General features: G+C 50.8%; 9 protein-coding genes across 15 annotated transcripts; 3 read left to right on the top strand and 6 right to left on the bottom strand.

The window, feature by feature from the left end:
- Positions 1 to 99: 99 nt before the first annotated feature.
- LOC9648992 (mediator of RNA polymerase II transcription subunit 32) lies at positions 100 to 660 on the bottom strand. The gene has a single exon (XM_002976276.2). It carries the CDS (start codon positions 637 to 639, stop codon positions 121 to 123), a length of 519 nt encoding a protein of 172 aa, XP_002976322.2. The 5' UTR covers positions 640 to 660; the 3' UTR covers positions 100 to 120.
- LOC112348575 lies at positions 571 to 1,799 on the bottom strand. Its single transcript, XM_024681395.1, has 4 exons — positions 1,115 to 1,799; positions 951 to 1,047; positions 827 to 886; positions 571 to 771 (listed from the first exon to the last, which is right to left on the bottom strand). Exons 1-4 carry the CDS (start codon positions 1,786 to 1,788, stop codon positions 691 to 693), a joined length of 912 nt encoding a protein of 303 aa, XP_024537163.1. The 5' UTR covers positions 1,789 to 1,799; the 3' UTR covers positions 571 to 690.
- A 20-nt stretch (positions 1,800 to 1,819) lies between these two features.
- Positions 1,820 to 3,819, top strand: LOC9648991 (cell wall integrity protein scw1). Of its 2 annotated transcripts, none has more exons than XM_024681394.1 (9): positions 1,820 to 2,005; positions 2,067 to 2,246; positions 2,326 to 2,401; positions 2,467 to 2,596; positions 2,684 to 2,795; positions 2,856 to 2,947; positions 3,007 to 3,076; positions 3,131 to 3,213; positions 3,286 to 3,819. In XM_024681394.1, the coding sequence occupies exons 1-9, from the start codon at positions 1,931 to 1,933 to the stop codon at positions 3,446 to 3,448; spliced, it is 981 nt and encodes a 326-aa protein (XP_024537162.1). In that variant the 5' UTR covers positions 1,820 to 1,930; the 3' UTR covers positions 3,449 to 3,819. The 2 variants fall into 2 exon arrangements, with proteins under 2 accessions (XP_024537162.1, XP_024537161.1); XM_024681393.1 differs by having other exon boundaries at positions 2,853 to 2,947.
- Positions 3,820 to 4,206: 387 nt separating this feature from the next.
- LOC9648647 (peroxidase 29) lies at positions 4,207 to 5,887 on the top strand. The gene is made up of 4 exons (XM_002976409.2): positions 4,207 to 4,321; positions 4,376 to 4,769; positions 4,836 to 5,190; positions 5,261 to 5,887. Exons 2-4 carry the CDS (start codon positions 4,560 to 4,562, stop codon positions 5,659 to 5,661), a joined length of 966 nt encoding a protein of 321 aa, XP_002976455.2. The 5' UTR covers positions 4,207 to 4,321; positions 4,376 to 4,559; the 3' UTR covers positions 5,662 to 5,887.
- A 59-nt stretch (positions 5,888 to 5,946) lies between these two features.
- Positions 5,947 to 7,067, bottom strand: LOC9648990 (peroxidase 42). Its single transcript, XM_024681196.1, has 2 exons — positions 6,965 to 7,067; positions 5,947 to 6,728 (listed from the first exon to the last, which is right to left on the bottom strand). The coding sequence occupies exons 1-2, from the start codon at positions 7,065 to 7,067 to the stop codon at positions 5,947 to 5,949; spliced, it is 885 nt and encodes a 294-aa protein (XP_024536964.1).
- Positions 6,475 to 8,115, top strand: LOC9648646. 2 transcript variants are annotated; one of them, XM_002976408.2, is made up of 3 exons: positions 6,475 to 6,589; positions 6,651 to 7,133; positions 7,201 to 8,115. In XM_002976408.2, the coding sequence occupies exon 3, from the start codon at positions 7,536 to 7,538 to the stop codon at positions 8,070 to 8,072; it is 537 nt and encodes a 178-aa protein (XP_002976454.1). In that variant the 5' UTR covers positions 6,475 to 6,589; positions 6,651 to 7,133; positions 7,201 to 7,535; the 3' UTR covers positions 8,073 to 8,115. The 2 variants fall into 2 exon arrangements, with proteins under 2 accessions (XP_002976454.1, XP_024537164.1); XM_024681396.1 differs by having other exon boundaries at positions 7,198 to 8,115.
- Positions 8,116 to 8,181: 66 nt separating this feature from the next.
- On the bottom strand, positions 8,182 to 13,012 carry LOC9648989 (filament-like plant protein 4). Of its 5 annotated transcripts, none has more exons than XM_024681382.1 (6): positions 12,110 to 13,012; positions 11,489 to 11,662; positions 11,237 to 11,408; positions 8,975 to 11,141; positions 8,844 to 8,904; positions 8,182 to 8,788 (listed from the first exon to the last, which is right to left on the bottom strand). In XM_024681382.1, the coding sequence occupies exons 2-6, from the start codon at positions 11,612 to 11,614 to the stop codon at positions 8,240 to 8,242; spliced, it is 3,075 nt and encodes a 1,024-aa protein (XP_024537150.1). In that variant the 5' UTR covers positions 11,615 to 11,662; positions 12,110 to 13,012; the 3' UTR covers positions 8,182 to 8,239. The 5 variants fall into 5 exon arrangements, with proteins under 5 accessions (XP_024537150.1, XP_002976320.2, XP_024537151.1 ...); XM_002976274.2 differs by having other exon boundaries at positions 12,199 to 13,012; XM_024681383.1 differs by having other exon boundaries at positions 11,489 to 11,659; positions 12,199 to 13,012.
- Positions 13,013 to 15,051: 2,039 nt separating this feature from the next.
- On the bottom strand, positions 15,052 to 17,713 carry LOC112348573 (erbin-like). The gene is made up of 14 exons (XM_024681389.1): positions 17,485 to 17,713; positions 17,318 to 17,427; positions 17,134 to 17,253; positions 16,989 to 17,081; positions 16,885 to 16,927; positions 16,727 to 16,836; positions 16,478 to 16,611; positions 16,348 to 16,420; positions 16,213 to 16,287; positions 16,053 to 16,151; positions 15,912 to 16,000; positions 15,524 to 15,827; positions 15,250 to 15,423; positions 15,052 to 15,170 (listed from the first exon to the last, which is right to left on the bottom strand). The coding sequence occupies exons 1-14, from the start codon at positions 17,699 to 17,701 to the stop codon at positions 15,057 to 15,059; spliced, it is 1,755 nt and encodes a 584-aa protein (XP_024537157.1). The 5' UTR covers positions 17,702 to 17,713; the 3' UTR covers positions 15,052 to 15,056.
- A 4-nt stretch (positions 17,714 to 17,717) lies between these two features.
- On the bottom strand, positions 17,718 to 19,703 carry LOC112348524 (30-kDa cleavage and polyadenylation specificity factor 30-like). Its single transcript, XM_024681195.1, has 7 exons — positions 19,328 to 19,703; positions 18,854 to 19,130; positions 18,624 to 18,803; positions 18,399 to 18,512; positions 18,269 to 18,337; positions 18,132 to 18,218; positions 17,718 to 18,077 (listed from the first exon to the last, which is right to left on the bottom strand). The coding sequence occupies exons 1-7, from the start codon at positions 19,675 to 19,677 to the stop codon at positions 17,790 to 17,792; spliced, it is 1,365 nt and encodes a 454-aa protein (XP_024536963.1). The 5' UTR covers positions 19,678 to 19,703; the 3' UTR covers positions 17,718 to 17,789.
- Between the last annotated feature and the right edge of the window lie 16 nt (positions 19,704 to 19,719).

The raw sequence follows: 19,719 nt of genomic DNA, 5'->3' as shown, positions 1-19,719 counted from the left end.
AAACTACATACCTTATCACGTCGATTTGACATAGAAATAAGGGCAAACATGCCCTAGCTCTGGCACACGTCATTATTGAGTGGTGCCACATGTCGCCTATTTACTTCGAACAAGCATTTTTTAAACATCCTCTGGAGTGACAATAGCGCCAGGGGCTTGGCCAACGGCACTCAAACTGCCACCAGCGGCATTGGACAGCGCACCGCCGCCGCCGCCCTGCTGCAAATCGATCACCTGCCACCGCACCGCCTTGCTCAGCTGCTCGAGTCGCACGGCACTCAGCGGTGCTACGGCGGCGCCGCCGCCTCCCGCCTTGGCGGCGTCCCCCGCTACTACCCTGCCCGACACCGGGCCCGTCGCCTCGTCCACCAGGCACTCGGACCCAATCCTCTGCCTCACGCTCTCCACGAATTCCTGGGCCCGATCGCACGCGCCGTGGAAGAGCTGGTGGCTCTCGAGAAAAGAATTTAGGGCTTTGTCCGTGCGCTCCGATCGCTCCCCCGCTGCTACTTCCTTAGCCTCCAGCGCCGCCGCGCACGCCGCGAGTAGCCTGTGGTACGAATCTTGGAGAGCTTGGAGGATGGGATCCATTCCAACAACCCTAGAAATGAAGAACCCTAAAACAAAAGAAGAGGGCATTTTTTTGGTTTTAGTAGATCTGGGTGAAGAAATTCCTTTTGTTGTTGTCAATCAAGTCAGCTCCTTGAGAATGCTCTGTGCCGTTTCCTCCAGATTGAGTTTCTTGAGATCTTCGAAGGGTCTCGTGAGGTCCTGCGTCACAAAATTCTCATTACGAGGAAGATCGAGCTCGACTTTTTCTCCCTACCTTGAGCGACACAAAAATCCGTCCGCCATCGTCTCTGATCTCGAAGCAACCCTTCCGCGGCTGCGAGAAAGATGGATGTATTAGACGAGCAAGATCTTCGCCGCGGCCAAAAGTTCTCGCGTACCTTTTCCGGGTTGATGGAGATTTTCAAGCTTGGATCGGCCTCGATCAGCAGCGACTGGATGTTCACGGCCCTGGTCTTGAACGAAGAGCATTGCTTGCTGCAAACCAAGAAGAAATTCTCGCAAAGTTCTATGCCGAGGAACGCGAGAAAAGGGAAGAACTTACCAGTGCTCGATGATTATGTGCGCCTTGGACGCTGGCGGAGCCTTCTCCTTCTCCTCCTCCTTGGGGCCGGGATTGGATCTCGTCACTCGCTTGGTGCCGGGGACCAGCGGCGCCGATTCTTTCTTCTTCCTGCCCTTGGCCTTTGGCTTGCTCTCCTCTTCCTGCGAAATATTTGGCGGAGGAGCATCGTCGACGACCTTCTTTTCTTCCACCGGAGGAGCCGCAGCGCTCGTCGCGACCTCGTCTTTCTTCTCCTCCTGCGCCTCCTCTACCTCGCCAGCGCTTTCTTTCTGCTCAATCTCCTCGGCCGCAGTATTCTTGTCGACCTGTTCGTCCTCGGATGCTTTCGCCTTCCGGGACTTTCCCGCCGCCTTGGATTTCGCCTTGCGCTTTGGCGGCATGATCAAGCGCGTAGAGGAAAGAAGAAGAAAGACGAAGAACTGCTCAAGGACACTCCTCCCAGGCGCTAGGGGAAAGCGAAATGGCAAGCTCCTGGCTATGGCGCCCAAGAGGATATGCTTTATCAAAGTAGGCCCACGTGGACCATCCAACGGCCGAGATCGATGGGCTCTTTGGAGAGTTTGAAATTGCCACGTTGGATGGGGCATTCCGTACATACCGGGAATTTGCGACCGGCAGTATGGGCCACCTCCGGTTCCTTTGCCAATGAGCATTGGTTGCGTTTAGCGCGAGAAGAAGGGCAGTACGGTGGAACCAGAGAGATTGCCTAGTGGAGATCGGGCCTTCCAGGGTTTTAGGGTTTTCTGGGGTTCACTTAAAATCTCCCGGGGGGAGCTCACAGATTTGCGACGGGCAATGGCGGCAGTAGGGAATCCGCAATACAATCCCTGGTCAGGCGCGACGCCGCAACCGGAAGTGGCGATTGATGAGGTAGGGAGCTTCGATTGGAGGCGCTGGATTGGATTTCATCGTTTTCTCGATTTTTTCTCAGGTGAGGACGATCTTCGTGCTAGGTTTTCCACCAGATGTCAAGGAGCGGGAGCTCCAAAATCTCCTGCGCTGGTGGCCCGGATATGAGGCGTCGCAAATGAACTTCAAAGGCGACCAGCCAATGGGATTCGCGCTCTTCTCCACCGCCTCAATGGCAATGGCTGCTCGAGACGCACTCCAGGCAAGCGTTAACTCGGATTTTAAGTTGGTTTTTCTTTTTCTCTTTTGATCATCACAAGTAATCTTACATCGTTTTCCAGAATCTAGTGTTCGATGCCGACGCTAAGTCCGTGCTGCGTGCCGAGATGGCAAAGAAGAACTTATATGTGAAAAGAGGCAAGTAATCTAATATCCAAGTTTTTGTGATATGTCTGCTCATGATTTTTTGTTTACGGTGTCAGGTGTTACGGGGATCAATGCAGAGGGAACAGCATACGATCATAGCAAGAGAATGCGAACTGGGGGCGAGTGCACGCCTGCCTATCCTCCTCCTTTTGCACCTCCTCCGCCGCCGGCGTGGCCACCCCAGGGGTGAGTTCTTCTTTCTTCCGTTTTTTATTCTTCCCATCTTGCACTGTATCGTTTCCTCATTTCTGTTTTTTCTTTGGGGTTCTGCAGGTACATGGCTCCAGCTCCTTACGATCCTTATGGATCGTATCCAGTTGCTCAGGTACCTCCTCCGGTTCCTCCTCCTGCACCCGTGGCACCTGCTGGTTACGCTCCTGTTCAGGTAGAAGCTTTTTCTGACGTCTTGTATGGGGAACGTTACCACCATGTTTTGTTTCAGCAGAACACTAAGGACAATCCGCCATGTAACACTTTGTTTATTGGAAATCTCGGTGAAGCAACGAGTGAAGCGGAGCTGCGTGGGTTGTTTAGCAGGCAAGTTATTCTATCCGTGCAAACCTGATTGTTTTGACGGTTTGGAAGTGTCTGTGCAGCCAACCAGGTTTTAGACAAATGAAAGTCCTGCGCCAAGGAAGGAGCACTGTGTGTTTCATCGAGTTTGTTGTGAGCATTCACACTTTGTCCTGTGTTCGCAGTATGTAACACTGGTGCTTTCAGGATGTAAATACAGCTATGGCAGTCCACACGAACCTTCAAGGTGCTGTTCTTTCGACTTCAGATCGTGGTGGGATGAGAATACAATATCCTTTTTTCGGTTTCTTCGTTTGTCTTTTTCTTCGTCTTTGGTTGAATTTCCTTGACAGTTTGTCCACGTATTCGAAAAATCCTTACGGGCGGAAGAAGGAGGGACCTAGTGGGCAGCTTGATGGGATCCCTCCTCCCGGTGTGTCATCCCCAACATTGACAACATTGAGTACAATGACAAATGGTGCTACCGATCGCAATTCAGTGACTTCAGAGACGTCGACTGCCTGACATAAAGGGATGTATTTCCTCCGATCTTTTTAGCTCGCATCCAGCATAACATCATCTTGAACTGACTGCAAGCATGGATGGCATCGTCAGAGTCTGTATCATTGCATCGTAGGGGAGGAGGCGCGCTGATGGTCGTCTCCATGCTTACTAGTTGATGGCGTTCTTCGACAAAAGATGCATTCACCGCATTTTAGAATGCAAGGTACTGGCTATAGCGGGAGGAATCGGGTCGGGGGCATTATACATGATACTGGTGTGATGAAGCATGAGGCACACAAAGCTTATCATCATCGGTCTTTGCACACAATCTTATTGTTTGGAAGCTTCTAAGCATCCATTCATTCTGAAGACATTTGTGCATTTTGTATTTCGTTGCACCGACCTTTTCTTCACTCCCCTGAGATAAACAACTTGTTTTTGTTTGGATTATTTTAGGTGCCAAACAGACAATCTTCCTTGCGAGAGATCTAAGAAGTCGTGAAGTAATTCAAGACTCCACACGGAACGAGCGCCACGGTTTTGTACAAGTAAGTATATGGTTTTGCTGCAGAGGTCAGTATTTTTGTGGTACTTCTCGGGCTGCTTAAGTTGCTCATGGCGGCCTTAAATTGCATTGCCTGCGAATGCTTAAATGCTCGTCCTTTTTATCTTTTGTCGTGCTGTTCCTGCTGCTCTGTGCTGCTTGGAAAGAAAGGAGTGAATTAAAAGAGCGATGGAGTCATGTTGGTTTGCTTTGTGGTGGTTGCGTAGTTGCTTCCTCTTTCTCCATTTTTCATTCATGCACAATGGTCGGAAGGGGTCAACCGATTTCTCTCCTCCCAACAAGAACATTGAAGCATATGGAGTGTGAAATCCATTGCTCTCTGAGAAATGGTACACGCGTCGTGAAGATGACCGGCTGACCTGATGACTTGCATTGTCTCGCAGCTGCGTTGCATCAGTGCAGGCAGGAGTAGTTTAGGCAGGGTAGCTCTAGCCATTAGAATGCTGCTTGGATTCTGGATTGTATTTAGGCAGGAAGGAAGAGCTAGAGTCGTGAGCGAGTGAGCGAGCAGAGCAGCGCCTTCGCTTTTCCGGATAGATTTTCTTCCGTGGAGTTGCAAGATCTGAGATGGATCTCTGGTTGTCTGCATTCTGGTTTTGGCTTACTTTGAGTGGCTTGCTGTCGGGAACAATGTCACAGCTGAGAGCCGGCTTCTACGATCTCACTTGCCCTCGAGTGGAGAGCATTGTTCGAACGACAATGACTCCGAACTTGATGGCGGATCCCACTGCAGCGGCGGCACTCGTTCGAGCAGCATTCCACGACTGCCAAGTTGGAGTAAGTCTGTTTTTGTATAACGCTATCTATATACCGGTATTGATCTGGGCTTGTTTCGTGACGCAGGGCTGTGACGCATCGATTCTTCTAACTTCGGCTGGAGCAATCACCAGCGAGCAGGAGTCTGACAAGAACTTTGGAATTCGGGGGCTGAATGTGATCGACAGGGTAAAGACTGCTCTTGAGTTCTGGTGTCCCGGAGTGGTGTCGTGCGCGGACATAGTGGTCCTGGCCGCCCGGGATGCGATCACTATGGGAGGAGGTCCGACCATAGATGTGTTACTAGGCAGGAGGGACAGCCGGTTTGCAAGCAATGCTCAAGCAGACAGTTCTCTTCCACCGGCAACCATCACAGTTCCGGCAATGCTCGACATGTTCAAGGCGAAAGGCATCACTCCGGAGGAAGGTGTTGCTCTCATAGGTGAGTCGAGCTTTTCCTTTTTCTAAATAGAAATTGTTCCTGATAAAATGAGTGAATGATCTTCTTCTAGGTGCTCATACAATCGGAGTGTCACACTGCGTGAGCTTCGTGAATCGCTTATATCCCAGTAGGGACTCGGCAATGGGATTGGTGTACGCTGGAAGGTTGGGCTTGAGCTGCCCGACTGGAAACCCCGTACTCATCAACAACTTAACCGTGGTAGCCAACGATAACACCAATCTCATCTTCGACAACCAGTACTTCCGGGACGTGAGCAGCGGAATGGGGCTGCTGACGATCGACGCGGAGCTGGGAGTGCATCCAGCGACGTCCGGGATTGTCGCCCTCTACGCCCAGAACCAAAAGGCCTTCTTCGACGCTTTCACCGCGGGGTTCCTCAAGCTCACGTCTCACACGGTGCTCACCGGCGACAGTGGCGAGATACGACGAAGCTGTGGATCTCTCAACTGATGGGAGTGATGATTTTCAGGCTCGCCAAGGCTTCCATGAGCTCGATCGATCGACCCAAGAGAGGCTCGCTGGTGTGTGAGATAAATAACCTTAGGAAAAGGCTTCACGGAGGAGTTAAGATTTTTGGTATGAGCAAAGACATCGTTGCTCAAGGAGTGGACAAGTGTGATTTTTGTGAGACCCTTTTCTCACATTGATAGCTCATTGAATAGACAAAGTGACAGTCTTTGCGCGGCGTGGTGGTGGCGGCCACTGGCCAATGGCCAATGGACAGTGGCGCGCGATTTAGTTGGCTGTACGGCAGCTCCGCCGTACTTGTCCGGCATTGCTCGTGAGCACGTTGAGGTGGGACATTTTCTGGAACCCTCGCGCGAATGCGCGGAAGAAGGCGGCACGGTCGGCGGCGAATTGATTGACGATGCCGCGGGTGCGCGGATCGCTGGCGAGCTGCTGATCGACCGTGAGGACGCCGGTGCCGGCGATCACATCGCTGTAGAAGCGATTGTCGAAGGCCAGGTTTGTGAAATCGTTGGCGATGATGCTGAGGTTGTTCATCGGGATCGTGGCCGGGCAGCGCAGGCGCAGCGACGCGCCGAATCCCAGCGGCAGCGATGAATCCATGCGCGGGTAGAGGCGATTGACGACGCTAGGGCAGTGCGACACTCCCAGGGTGTGGCCTCCTGCGCAAGATCGAACGATATTACGGGCAAGAAGGTCGAGCAGGCGTGAAATACCGAGCAGCGCTACTGTATCCACCGTGTCGAGGCCTTGCGATTGGAAGACGGAGAGCACCCGATCGAGCGGAGTTTGTGGCGGGAAAAGAGAATCGTCGGCTTGCTTGGCGCTGGCTGTGGTTCCATCTCTTCTGCCGGTCAGGATCGGTATCGTCGGCCCTCCAGACTGTGAAAATCCAAGCGAGATCAGAATGGTCAGCTCTTTCGCATTCTTTCTTTCTTCCGAAATGATGGAAACTTTTGTTGTCTTACCAGAGCAATGGCGTCCCGGGCAGCCATGACGACGATGTCCGCGCACGACACAACGCCAGGGCAGGAGGCCTCGAGCACCGACTTAATCCGGTCGATGGCGTCCAGTCGCCGGATTCCAAAGTTGTTGGAGGAGGCGAGCTCGCTGGTGGTGACCGGCGAGAAGGATTGATTTTTGGTGGTGGCGAGAAGGATGGATCCATCGCAGCCCTGGACTTGGCAGTCGTGGAAGACTAGGCGGACCAGCGCAGCGGAGAGAGTTGGATCGAGCAGGGTCAGTCGCTGGACTGTGGAACGTGTCATGGATTCGGCGTTCGGACAACTCTGCTGATAGAATCCCGGGGTCAGGCCTCCTGCTGCTGCATCCATCACCGGAACAAGAACTGGAAGCAACAGGAGCAGCATTGAGATTCTTCCGGCCATCGAAAGAGATCCGAGTTAAGGAAAAAGAAAAAAACACAAAGTGGAAGTGCCTGGAGCGATCAACAGGTGAGTTCTCGGTTCCTACTCTTTATAAGAAAAATGGATTGTGTGTTGACCACCTAACTTGCAGCAGGCTAGCCAGTATCAGAATTAAAATTCCGCTGGGCGAGCTTTGATAATGGCAGTTGAAGCAGATGAACCAGATGTTTCCACGCACAGGATTAAAACTCTCTTTGTGCGCTAAAAATGAAACTATCTATGGTGGCAAACTCGAGCCTTGAAGCAAGGCTTGATTAATGTGAACGATGGAAAGATGAAGCACCACGTTTGCTATTACAGCGGCATTTCTTCCTTGTTTGTCTGCTATCCGCTATCTCGATCTTTCAAAGAGTGAAGAGCGAAGGGTGTTGACCTGGTTCTTTCCCACACGTTTCTGCAAGATTTAGTTGGCATCAACAGCTGGAAGAGATGATCACTCTAGTGTCTGAGATGGTTGGGGAAGCACAGGCTCATCAGATTGTGCTCAAGGCAGCGAAGGAGGTCGATGTTATAATCGCCATCATCAAGCAGGCAATGTTCCATGGGGTGACAGTGGGCCTAAGTATCAGGCCATTCTTGACTTGCGCAGCGATCCCGGAGAAAGAACTTCTGATAGCTGGCTTGAAGAAAGGCCTGATCAATCTGGACGATGGAGAGATGACGCACTGTGTCGGCGAATACAGCATCGCTGATGCGTTCTTTGTGCTTGCAACCAAAGCCTGCTATCCGCTGCCTCAAACTCTCGAAGAGCTGCTAAGCTTTACCTCCAATGTTTCAGAGATGGTAAAGTTTGAGGCGTTTTGTAATCTTGTGGAGCCTGATGAGGAGACATCCATAGCCATGGCCACGAGCTTATCCAACAAGAAAATGATGGGAGAAGCTTTGTTTATATTGAACACACACCTCAAATCTTCCAAGTCACCCGAAGTAACTATACTCGAAGATACAGTTAAAGGGAAGTGGTGATTCCCTCGTCTTGGACGGAATGAATTTAAATCTACTTTTTTTTGCAACAATAATTATATATTATATACACACCAAGATTTTTACTTTACAGAGATGTTCTAACTGGAACTTTTTTTTCTTTCTTTTTTATTCTCATTGTTTCAGTTTTGTGGTTCTTCAAGATCACATCAGCTTGGGTTCCTGCTGTTTCTGGAGAAGAACCTGGCAAAGCTGGAGCCTCCATGATAGTTCTTGGGATGGTGAGGAATGGTTACGGACTTTGCGAGCTCATTGGAAGCAGCAGCTCCAGATTTCTTGCTCACAAATCTTCCTGGCGATCTCATCACCGTCCGCCTGTATCCCGCCGCTGCCTGATCCCCCGAGTAGAGCCATGTCGAGTCCGATTCTTCTGCTCTTCCGTTGGTCTTGCGGGGTGGCGGCTGCAACTCTTCCACACTCCTTGGAGGACTCCAAGGGAGTGTGAGGTGATCGGGCTCGAAGCCTTGGAGCTTGATCCTCGACCACGAGAAGTCTTCTTCGTCTTCCATACGGAGCGTGTTGTTGTTGGAAGTTTGGAGGTTTCGAGCGATGCAACTCTCGTCGATGTCACTGAGCTCTTCTTGATGCTGCTGCTGTTGCTGCTGCTGGTCCGAGTCCGAGGAGAGAACTTTAAGTTGCTTCCCCAGGGCCAGGATCGTCCTTTGGCATTCCGCAAGCTTCACAGCAATCTCGTCGCCCTGCAAGTGATCCAGTGATCAGGCCGCGAGCGAGAAAAGAATCTGGGGAACTTACATTGTTTTGGTTTGCACAATCTTCGTCCGGACGATCACCATCGCCACGACAAGAGTGTTCTCTGCAAGACAAAGATGCTGTAAGTTCAGGCCCGCGAAACATTAGAAAAGAAGGAAACGAGGAGTTCTTACAGGTTGATCTGCTTCTCCAGTTCTTCATATCTCTTCTCGAGTTCCCGGTGCTGGTCCTGCTCCGCTTGGAACTTCCCTTCCACCACTTCCAGCTTCTCTCGCAACTCCGCCACTGTGGAGTCGGCCACCTTGATCCGTTCCTCCAGGCTCGCTCTACACTGCGAAAGCTCGCTCCTACATGTTGTCAGCTGCTGCTTGAACTCGGAGACCAGCCTCTCCGCAATCGACAGCTTCGATTCCACCTCTTGAAGTTCGTCCTTGGATCTCTCGCAGCTCTGATGAAGCAACTCCTTTTCAACCTTGATCCTGCTAAGTTCCTCGGACAGCTTCTTTGCCTCAGTTCGCAAGCCCGTGTTCTCCCTCTCGAGCTTTTCCATCTTGTGTTGATCCGCGCCAAGGAGCTCGCCGCTGCTCTCTTTCCTCATCAGACTTCTCAAGCACCTCCCTTGCTCGGATCCACTGTCGCTCGAGACGATCGAGGTAAGAACCGTGGAGAGCTCGCTCATGAAATCGATGACGCTAACTTTCCCTTCCACCAGCCTGTTGCTCGCGGTCGTGAGCTTCTCAAAGCTGGGGTTCGCCATGCTGGTGGATTGATCGCTGCTGCTCACGTCCGAGCTCACCGCCGAATCCGCACTGGGCGATGGCAGAGAGTGGCCATCCTCGTGCTCCGCACCCACAGAATGAGCTAGAGCTTCCACCAGGCACACCACCTTTTGGACGTTTTCGGTAAGAGCTGCATGAATCTTCAAGCTCTCTTTGTCGTCCGCCGCCACCTTTTGATCCCCTGGAGCTGGAGCTTCCAGCAACAAATCCAGCTTCTCCTGGAGCTTGATGAGAGAGCTCTCGTTCGCGGCATTCTTCGCCTGGAGGGCGCTAAACTCCTTCTCGGTCGCCAGGAGCTTGCTGCTGATCTCCATGCACAGCCGGTTGGCGGCGTTGAGCTGTTCTTCCTTCTCGGACACAAGCTTCTCCAGCTCTGCTGCTCGATCCGAGGAACCCGATTCAAGCTTTGGAGTTTGGTCGAGTTCCTCTTCGCTCTTGGTTGCTGCCGCGCTCGACGTTAGCTGCTCCATCTCCGCAAAGTCATCCATCATCTGGAACTTCGAGTCGCCGGCCAGGATGATCCGCGGGCTCTCGCTGCTGTCCACTTTGGACGCGTCTTTCTTGAACTGGTCCAGCTCCGAGATCATGGCCGACGTCCAGGCGTCCGCACAGCTCGCGCCACCTTCGTCATTCACACTCGACTCGGACATGGATCCCACCGCCAGAGCTCTCGGCTTCAAGCCCCCACGGACACACGACGACGCTGCCTCGGAGAGATCCTGCGCGGAAGCCAAGCTCTTGGCCGCCTGGAGCTCGTTGTTCTTCTGAGCCAGAACTTCTCGCAGCAGTTTCGTCTCCTCTTCCATCGACAGGACTCTCTCCGTAAGCAGTTGGATCTGAAAGTCCTTGTTACCACCCGAGAGCCGCCCGTGGTATTCACCGCCACCTCCGCCACCTTTGCTGCTCCCGAACGATCGTCGTCTCTCCTCTCGTCCCCACGAATCAACCTCTTGTTTCATCTGGGCCACAGCAGCCGGACCGGGCAGCTTTCTCCTCACCAAGCTCCGGAGTCTCTGGCACTCGGCCTCCAAAACTTGGATCTTCTTCACGCCATCCAGGTGCTGCTTGTGCGCCGCGTCCGCCTCTCGCTTGCAGTAGTCCTTCTCGTCGTTGCGAATCTGGAGCTGCTTGTTGAGAACCTGGATCTCGTACTGCAAGCTCAAGTTGTCCTTGTCCATGTTTTCCAGCCGGATGTTGAGCACACCGATCTCCGCCTCGGCCTTGGATCTCGCCTCGCTCAGCTCCGCGATGCTTCTCATCTTCTCCTGGAGCGTCGCCACCAAAACTTTGCTCTCGGCAGTCGACTCGAGCAACCTGTGCCCGACTTCCGCGACTCTAGCCTCGAGCTCCGCCCGAATTCTCTCGCACTCTTTGTTCTTCTTGGCCACCATCTCCTGCATTCTCCGCTCGTGATCGTCCTTGGCTCTTTGCGAGCTTCGGTGCGACTCCTTGAGCGTCGAGTCGAGCTGAGACACTTTTCCTTCGAGTTCTTCTTTTCTTCTCGACAAAGTCTCGAGCTGGAGCTTCGTGCTCGCTGTTTCCTCCTCTGCTTTCTCCCAGCCTGCGAGGAACGAACGAAGAAAGCTGACGCTGAGTCACTCTCACACAAGGAAGATAAAAAGAGTTTACTACCACCACTGCTCGTAAGACAAGTACCTGTGACCGCTTCCTCGGCGACTTTGGCATGCTGCTTGACGTGGTTTTCCTTCTCGACGAGCTCAGACTGTGCCGCTGCGAGCTTTGCATTTACATCTCGTAGCTTCTCCTCTGCCTCTTGACAGCGAAGCGTGGCCTCCTGTGCTTGATCTGCCAGAAACTTTGACATTCCCTGCAGGAGTGATGGAGCTAGCTAGTTATAAATCGCTTCCAGAGAGACTTGGAGAAAAAAGAAAAGAACTTGCTACTTACGTGATCGTCATTTCTCCTCGAGGAGCGATTGGCTGGAGACACATTTGCAGAAGCTGCAACAGGCACAAGAGCTCCGGAGTTTTTCGAGGACGACTTTCGCTTCCACGGCCAGCTTCTTCGATCCATTTTTCCCTGCTGTTTTTGTGGAGCTCAACACCTCAAATTCGCTCGCTGCTGCCAAGATCAAGAAAAGCTATCAGCACCTGGGAAGATCAAGATGAGTGGAATGCATCACAAAAAAAGAAAAAGAAAAGAAAAACTCGATCACGATGAAGATGGAGAAAAAAGCTGGCTGTCTGGAAAAGTTTATGGCCTATCCAAGACTGGAAGGTTGGCTTCTCAAGAACGCAACCTGGTGAGAGTGATGTTTGTGATGATAGATCACTCGCTCGGGTCCCTGCTTGACTTTGTCGAGGAAAATCTAGAGCAACGCAAGCAAGCGCGAAGCATCAGGCATGCATACCAACGCACTAGTCACATCGGGTTTTAATTCAGGGGCTATAATGCATTGCGATCCACGAGGCAGCGAGCAAATCGAAGAAGCGGGGAGAGGAGATGCAACGTCGCAAAGATCAGATCAGAGAAGAGAAGAAAGAGATGGGGAAGAATGTAGCTATGTACATTTGCACGAGTAGATTTTTTTTTTCCCCTGTGCTCTCTCCTCTAGGCAGGCAGCGCTGCGAAGTTATGAGAAAGGAAGATCGCCTGACCTTGAGAATCTGGAAGAAGGAGCTGGTGGGTACTAGCAATGGCGCCCGGGCAGGACGATCCATGAGATCACGCGGTCGCCCAAGTGAGAATTGATCGAGGAAAGAGGACCCAAATCGGTGGTTTCCTTTCAAGAGAAACGGGGAGGGAGGAGGAAGAAAAAACCCTCTTTCTCTCTGCTGTTCTTGGTCAGGCAAGGCAATGGCGAGGCAATCAATATGAAAGAGAAGAAGGAACCAACGGAAGGAAGGAAGAGTGAATGAATGCTGTCCAAGCAAAACACCACCTCTCTCACCCTGTGTGCGCGCGCTGCTGCGGTACTGCTCACTCACAAACAATTTCTGGCGCTGCAATTGCCGAACAGTTGTGCTGCTCCCTCGGTGGATCGATCCAAGAGAGAAAAGCTGGGCTGGATTCTTGCGCGGAGGCAAACAAGCACCCACAGCCAAAGACGAGAGAGAGAGGGGACCGCTTCCTCTCCTTTCTCCTTTGGTTGGAGCAGCTACCACAAGTGGCAATTTGGATTGAATGGCAAAAGAGCCGCGCTGGGATTTGCTGGCTTGGCTTGGCTTGGCTATGGTGTGGCTTCTTCCACTCTACTCGAGCTTCCTCGTCGTCATCGTGTCGCCCAAAAGCCACAGAAACAAGACGTTCCACCACCCAGCTCTTTTTGCCAAGATCCCAAGCTTTGCGAGCGCACCATGGATTAGAATCGTTGCGATGCTTTGCGTCAGATTGGGGATCGCATCCCACCACCACCAGCGAGAGAGAGCAAACTCTCACTCTAAAACTATTAAGCTAGTTTCCTTCTAGGGAGCGTACGGCAGCCCACGGCCACATTCTATTTTCTGGCCCCCACCGGAGGGGCCGTACGGTGTTTGGTGCCACCCAGCCAGCACCATCACCAGCGCCACCACCACCACCCCTCACGGGACGGGACAACGAAACGCACAGACTTGGTGCCGCCATCTTTTGCCCGGATTTCTTCCGTTAAATGGAAACCCGCCACGTTTTCCGGCGACGTTCCCATCGCAAAATAAGTGCGTCAACTTCGCGCAACCAATGCCAAATGTGTGCGTGTGTCATGTCCGGATTTAAAAGGCGAGGCATATTCTTCACCGGCAAAGAATATACCGGTAACAGGAGCATATTCTGCTGCCCGCCAGAATATTCGTTTCACGCTGGCGGCGCTTTCTGGCCGAGAATATTCTGTTGGCTGGCGGAATATGCTCGTTTCTCGCAACGCCAAATGTGTGTCATGTCCGGATTCAAAAGCGCGGCATATTCTTCACCGGCAAGGAATATACCGGTAACAGGAGCATATTCTGCTGCCCGGCAAATTAGTCTTTTCACGCGGCGCTTACCGGCTGAGCGTATTCTGTTGGCTGGCGGAATATGCTCGTTTCTCTGCCGGGAATGATTCTGTGCAGGCTCTGCGAGAGCGAAACAAGCAAGCTCCCACTCGTTTTCGTCCCGCTCTCACGCGCGGTACTCATGCCCGCCAGGCGCAAAAGCCACAGAAATTCTATGATAGGAGGGGGTAAGGATTCCGGAAATTTGGGTCAGGGTGGTGGCAGCCTTTGGCATCTTCATCTCTTTGCTTTTGCGCGGCTAGCAAAGGCATCTCTCAATCATCTGCCCTGGTGACCACCACCACTCGCGTTTCCCCGAGGAGAAAAACCTCAGGAGGGGGGGAAATAGAATATGGGAAAAAACAGGGAATCAAACCGTAAGAAACTTCCTCGCCTTTGGCAGCGATCGATTGTCCTCCCTCATCTACTCGGTGGCTCTTGCTTTGTTTACGTAAAACTTTGATTTTGTTGCTTCACATGCGCTCCAACATTTGTCAAAAAACGTTAGTTTTTTCTACGCACTGTTTTGCTTTCGCTCAAAAACTTCCATTTCTTGCGGATGGTTGCGGCAGATTGCAACGACAGAAACGAGCGAATCGCTCGCAAACTCTGATTGATTCTAACCCACTGAGAAAAATCCGGTGTCGCTTTCTAAGCAAGGAGGAGGGATGCAGCAGCCAGCGAGTAAACGACCAAAGCGCCGCAGAGCAAGAGTGGAAAAAAAAAGAGAGAGTCAGTCATATCATATTCATCGTCGTTGGTGCTCCAAATTTTTAAGTTTCCTTGCACAGGAATGAATGGAATGAATTCACTCTCACTCACCAGTTGTTGAATTGAATGCGCCTGGGAGGAAAAAAGGAAGAAAAACTCGATCGATCCAACCACGCGGTTTTGATCCCCGGATTTCCCAATTGGATCCAGCCAGCCTGCAAAAACCCACGACCAGTTTGAGTATTTTTTCGCAGACTTCGAATTTTTACCAGCTTTTTATTCCTTCCTTGTTGCTGCTGTCGCCTCTGGCTGCTGCATTGCCTCTCTGGAATCCACCCGAGCCGAGCCAACCAATTCTTTCATAGCTCGATCTCCTTTTCTTCTTCTTCCTGGCAGGGAGAAAAAAAAAAAAGTTCCAATCTCTTGCTGTAAGTTCGTGATATCTCGCTGCCACCACCACCTCCACCACCACCACGATTCGGAAAAACTCAAGACTAAACAAGCGCGGCTCAAGGAAAGCCTGGAGCCCTGCAAAAAGCAAAAGGAGCTCTCGCTCCCCTCGCTTTCACTCGAGAGTACCTCGTCGTGTCCAGCAGTCGGAATCAAGCAGGAAGTTTACTTTTCTTTTTCTTCTCCTCTCAAATCCGATGTTGGTCGTGTCTAAAGGCTGGCCCGCAACTGTGATGGAATGAATCAATGCGTGAAAATCTCAGGCACAACCAGCAGCAAGGAGCTATGATTGCCGTGAACGGACACAGAAGATAAAAAAGGAGAAAAGAGAGAAGCCACTTACGTGCTTAGTATGACATTTCTTTCTCGATCTCGCTCCGGATCAGTGGCACAAGAGAGCCTCGTGAATCCAATTCTTTAGCGAGACGGTGCGTGTTCACGCTGTGAACTTTGACAGTCACCTGCAAATAAAAAAAAAAGACCACAAAAAAGCATTTTTTTAATGTTGTAAGTTGTGAGATTGATCAGAGTGGAAGCTACCATGACCTTGGTGCCGGGTAGAATCCTTGCTTGAGCGCAATCGTGTGACCAGCTTCCACAGTGGACGGAGATATCCGCGTTTGACTCACGGACGGCGTCGAGCAGCGTTTGCTTGTACTGCTCCAGCCACGATGCATCTTTCCCTGGTCTGATGGAGGATGACTCCAGATCCACCTGCAAGGAAGTGACAGCCATCATCAATGCGAGAAAGATTGGGAAACGAAAAACACAGAGAAGAAAAGGAATGAAAACTAGTACAGTTTTTTCTTATTACCTGGGGGCAAAAGGCCAGAACTGAAGTAGCCAGCCGTGAGAAGCGCAATGCTGCTGTTGCTCCCATAGAATCTCCCAGCATGACGACTCGCTTGTAGCTTTCCACTGCAGCTTCCAGTTCTCGCTTGTAATAGCTTCCAAGTTGGTGCTCCTGCCGCGAGTTAACAATGCTGGTCAGCTCCACGACTTGTTCCTTGTTTTGAGTGTACCAAGATCGCCAGCTATCAACAACATATAATATGTCGAAAGCTGGAGTCACTCCACTGGCTTCCATTTCTTTTTTGACTCTGCTCAGCAATCCTCCCCTTGAGAAAGGAAAAACAAAAGGAACGTGTAAGGAATGAGAACTAATCATCTGTAAAGAACAAGCCAAGACTGACGCGTTTTACCAGTTGGGAACACCCGGAGCGCTTCCAAATGCTACAACTAGAACAGTCGCTTCCTTCCAATTTGGATTTCTCGCATTGTATCTGTGAAGCTGATGTAGCAACTTATTGTAAAGCGAGAAAAATATTTTTGTAGCCATCTACCTTGAAGTAGCCACCGTCAGACACAGCGTCTCCGGTTCCAGCAACATCTGATACGCTTAAAACTTCTAGGAGCTTGGAAGAGATTTGATCTGGCAATTTCTACAACTCCACAAACATGTGAGACTTTAAGATTGGTGGCGGGTCTAGATGCTGTTCTTACCACATTTGAGCTCACACCAAACGCCTTCATACCATCTGGCAGGTGACACAAGGATTCAGCCTGAAAAGGATTTCCCTGAGAAAGGGAAACAATAAAACTCTTGGTGAAAACAAATATATGCCTTGAAAACCAAACCTCTAGCCAGAGATTGCGAAGAGATTTCAAATCCTGGAGCGCTGGAGGAAGGTGATGAAGATTGTTTCCATACCTTCACAGCTAGGCAATAAGAGAAAAGTATTGGAATAGAAGATGGATGGCTGCTTACAGTGATAAAGACTCCAAAGCTTGTAGATATCCTATAGAGCTGGGCAAGGATTTAAGCTGGTTGTCCGCAATGCAGAGCTGTTTCAAAGATACCAGCCCGTCTAAAGTCGATGGCAAGCTTTCCAAGCTGTTCCCCTGCAGCATGATATGCTATTTCAGCACGAAGCTTTATCTTTTGCATCGTCTGGACAAGGATAAAAGAAAGAGAACGAAGATGTCAACGAGTATAGCACAGGATTAGAGACCTTACTTGTAACCACAGCTCTTGCAACGATGGAAGGCTTCCAATGCTTGAGGGAAGATGGAAAAGGAGGTTGCCAAATACTGCCAAAATACGCAACGCGCACAAAGATCCAATACCTGTTTACAAGTTTTGAAACTTTTCTCTTATTGCATTCCAAATGGTACCAGAAGGTAGCTCGATGAGATTGTTGCCAGCCACCGAAAGAACCTTGCAAAATCAATAAAGAAGTTGCTTCAACATTGGTTTGTTCATCGAATCAAAAGCCTACCTCGAGGTTCTTAAGACCGGAAAGCGTTTCTGGAAGAATAGCCAGCTGATTACCGGCGAGTGCTAGAAACCGGAGCTGCTCGAGTTTGCCTATCTGTAAACCACAAGGAAGTTCTATGATTATTCCAACCATGCTGAAAGCATACTTGTGGAGGAAGAGCGTGAAGAAGATTCCCATGGACCCATAGTCCTTGCAAGTGCGTCAAGGTGCCTATACTTTCTGGCAAAGTACGCAGAGAATTTCCGGCAAGTCCCAGTCTTTGAAGCTGGAAGAACATACTTTAGTGAAAATGCTATGGACTGTGAGACCGCAACTTCCGATCAACTTACGTTTTTGAGCTTGTAAATCTCCTCGGGAAGATTGGTAATGCGGTTGCCTGCGACCGAAAGATCGACAAGCTCCGAGAGACCAAAGACCTGCGCTGGTATTTCTTCGAGACCTGAGAGGGAAGAAAAACTCTATACAAAATCAGCTTGCTTGGAACTTGCATTCTTACCACAATCGCTCAAGTCGAGCCTTCCAGTGCTAGCTGCTACAGAGATGCGAGCCTCCAAATCTATCATACTCTTTTCTTCGCAAGGGAAGAACAAAGGAAAAAAGAAACCTTTACCCGAGGAGATTGGTGGTGCTGGCAAAACCGAGCAATGGGTTATGGTGGAGCATCGGGACGAACACGAATGGCCCACTGGCGCATTCAGCAACAACGGAGCCATAGCTATCGCAAGGAAAGAAAAAAGAAAAGATTTTGTTGACAAAATGGTGTTAAGTCGACTTGGTCGCTAAAACTATCGGTGAGATCACTCAATTGTCTATGCGCTTCCTCTTGCGGTTTTCATCTTCGGACCTTCCAGGAGCCTCGTCTTCGCTCAGTTCACCACTCGCCTCTTTCTCGCTCGGCCTCCACATTTGCTGGAGCAGCGGTGCTGGTGGAAGTGGTGGTAGAAACATCGGTGGTCGTCCATATCCCATGAAAGCGGCTGGAAACGGTGGTGGCAGCGCTCCAAAACGTCCCATCTCCAGCGTCTCGTGGTGTTCTTCAGCGTCGGGAGGAGCTTCTTCGCGCTCGGCCTCAGACTCGTTCGCAACAGCCTGTGGAGAGAAAGAAGATCAAAACGAAGTCCGCCTAGAAAAGAATTTGCAAACCATGAGATTGCTGTCAAGTTCCAGATAGAGGAGCTCCGCAAGCTCTTGTCCGACAGATGGTTCGACCTCTTGGCAGTCTCGACTTATCTGTTCAAGGAGAAAGAGTTTCACAAATAGCTGAAAGCATGAACGTAAACCTTGACTGGGAGATTCTCGTTGTATGGATTGTGCAAGTGTCTCGTCTTGTGGAAGGATAGCTCGCACAACTAAAACAAAAACAAAGCCAGTCAGTCGAGGAAAGAAGAAAGAAAAGAGAAAAGAACTCACCTTGAGCCACTTGAGACGAAAGTTTCGACCATAGCTGCCCATCCCGTGCGATTGCTTCCATCCCGCAGTTCCATGAGCAGCACCTCCGGCTTTGGACATCATCCTGGCACATCCCTGTGAGCAGCAAAGCCGGAGAAGGAACACACAACAAAGCTTGTGTTGATTTCTCAAAGAGACGAATGGATCATGAAAAAGAGATGGAAAAAAAGTCGACAAAGAACTTACTTGAAAATGACGAGTTTCATTAACTGAGAAAATAAGAATCACATGTTCACAAGATTCAAGAGCTTCGTTGAGCTTTGCCTCGTTATTTCTATGCGTAGCCCACACCCCGCGTCGAACGGACAGCTCAAGGTTCTCTCGATTGCTACTCTTAACTATGAAATACCTGCTTTGAGCTGCAAACTCTCAGTATCACAGCAGCTTGGTTTTTCTTTACGTTTTTGTTAAAGTTACCTCGAGAAGCCATACGGGAGTGGGTTCGAGGCCGACATCATCTTTCGAGGCTTCCCTCCATTGGGTCCTCCATTTTGATGATCGTAGCCTCCTTGTTGCTGCATCATCGGAGGACGAAGAGGGGGCGTGTCCGAATTCATGTGTTGCTGCTGCTGCTTTTGATGGGGTTGATACCGGAACTTTGACAAGTGTTGCTCCACTGGAGGTGGCGGCCCGGGCAGCTTCTCGTGTCGATACCGACACTCTGGTCCATTGGGACAGAATCCAAGCTTGTACCTGTGGACAAACAAGGCAAACAAAACCAATTAAGATACAAACATGAACGACAAAAACTTGCTCTGGGAAGAACTTCTTCTAAGCTATAGCGACATGAAAACAAAACAATGGACTGGGAAGAACTTCTTCTAAGCTATAGCGACATGAAAACTAAACACCTGGGAGCTACAAAGGAAAAGAAATGAGAGCTTACTTACATGTTGCATTCTTTGATGTCCTCGGTGCTGTGCTTGTAGATACAATCCGGCTCTCTACACTCCCCAAACCTCGCAAAAAATCGGCACAGCGGCATTCTCGACTTGTCATACTGGTGGAGGAAGCCGCAATCGTTCCCTTTCATGCACAATCCCCTCAGCCAGTGCCGGCACACCGTCTGCCTGAAGCTACGCCTGACCGGACCGCGCGGCGCCATCGACATCCCCTGCCCCTGCGCGGCGCCGCCTCCAAGGCCGCCCATGGCCTGCGGAGGCGGCGCTTGGCCGCTCGCCGCCGTGACAGCATCCAATCCTCCCTCGAAATCGAAATTGAGGCCTCCATCATCGTCCATCTCCCGCAAACCCTAGCCAGAGTTTAGGGTTCTTTGAAAGTG

The sequence above is a fragment of the Selaginella moellendorffii genome, unplaced genomic scaffold (genome assembly GCF_000143415.4).
Source record: "Selaginella moellendorffii unplaced genomic scaffold, v1.0 SELMOscaffold_30, whole genome shotgun sequence".
Classification (NCBI taxonomy): Eukaryota; Viridiplantae; Streptophyta; class Lycopodiopsida; order Selaginellales; family Selaginellaceae; genus Selaginella; species Selaginella moellendorffii.
The sequence above is the reverse complement of the archived record's forward strand: the minus strand, read 5'-3'. Positions and strand labels throughout refer to the sequence as shown.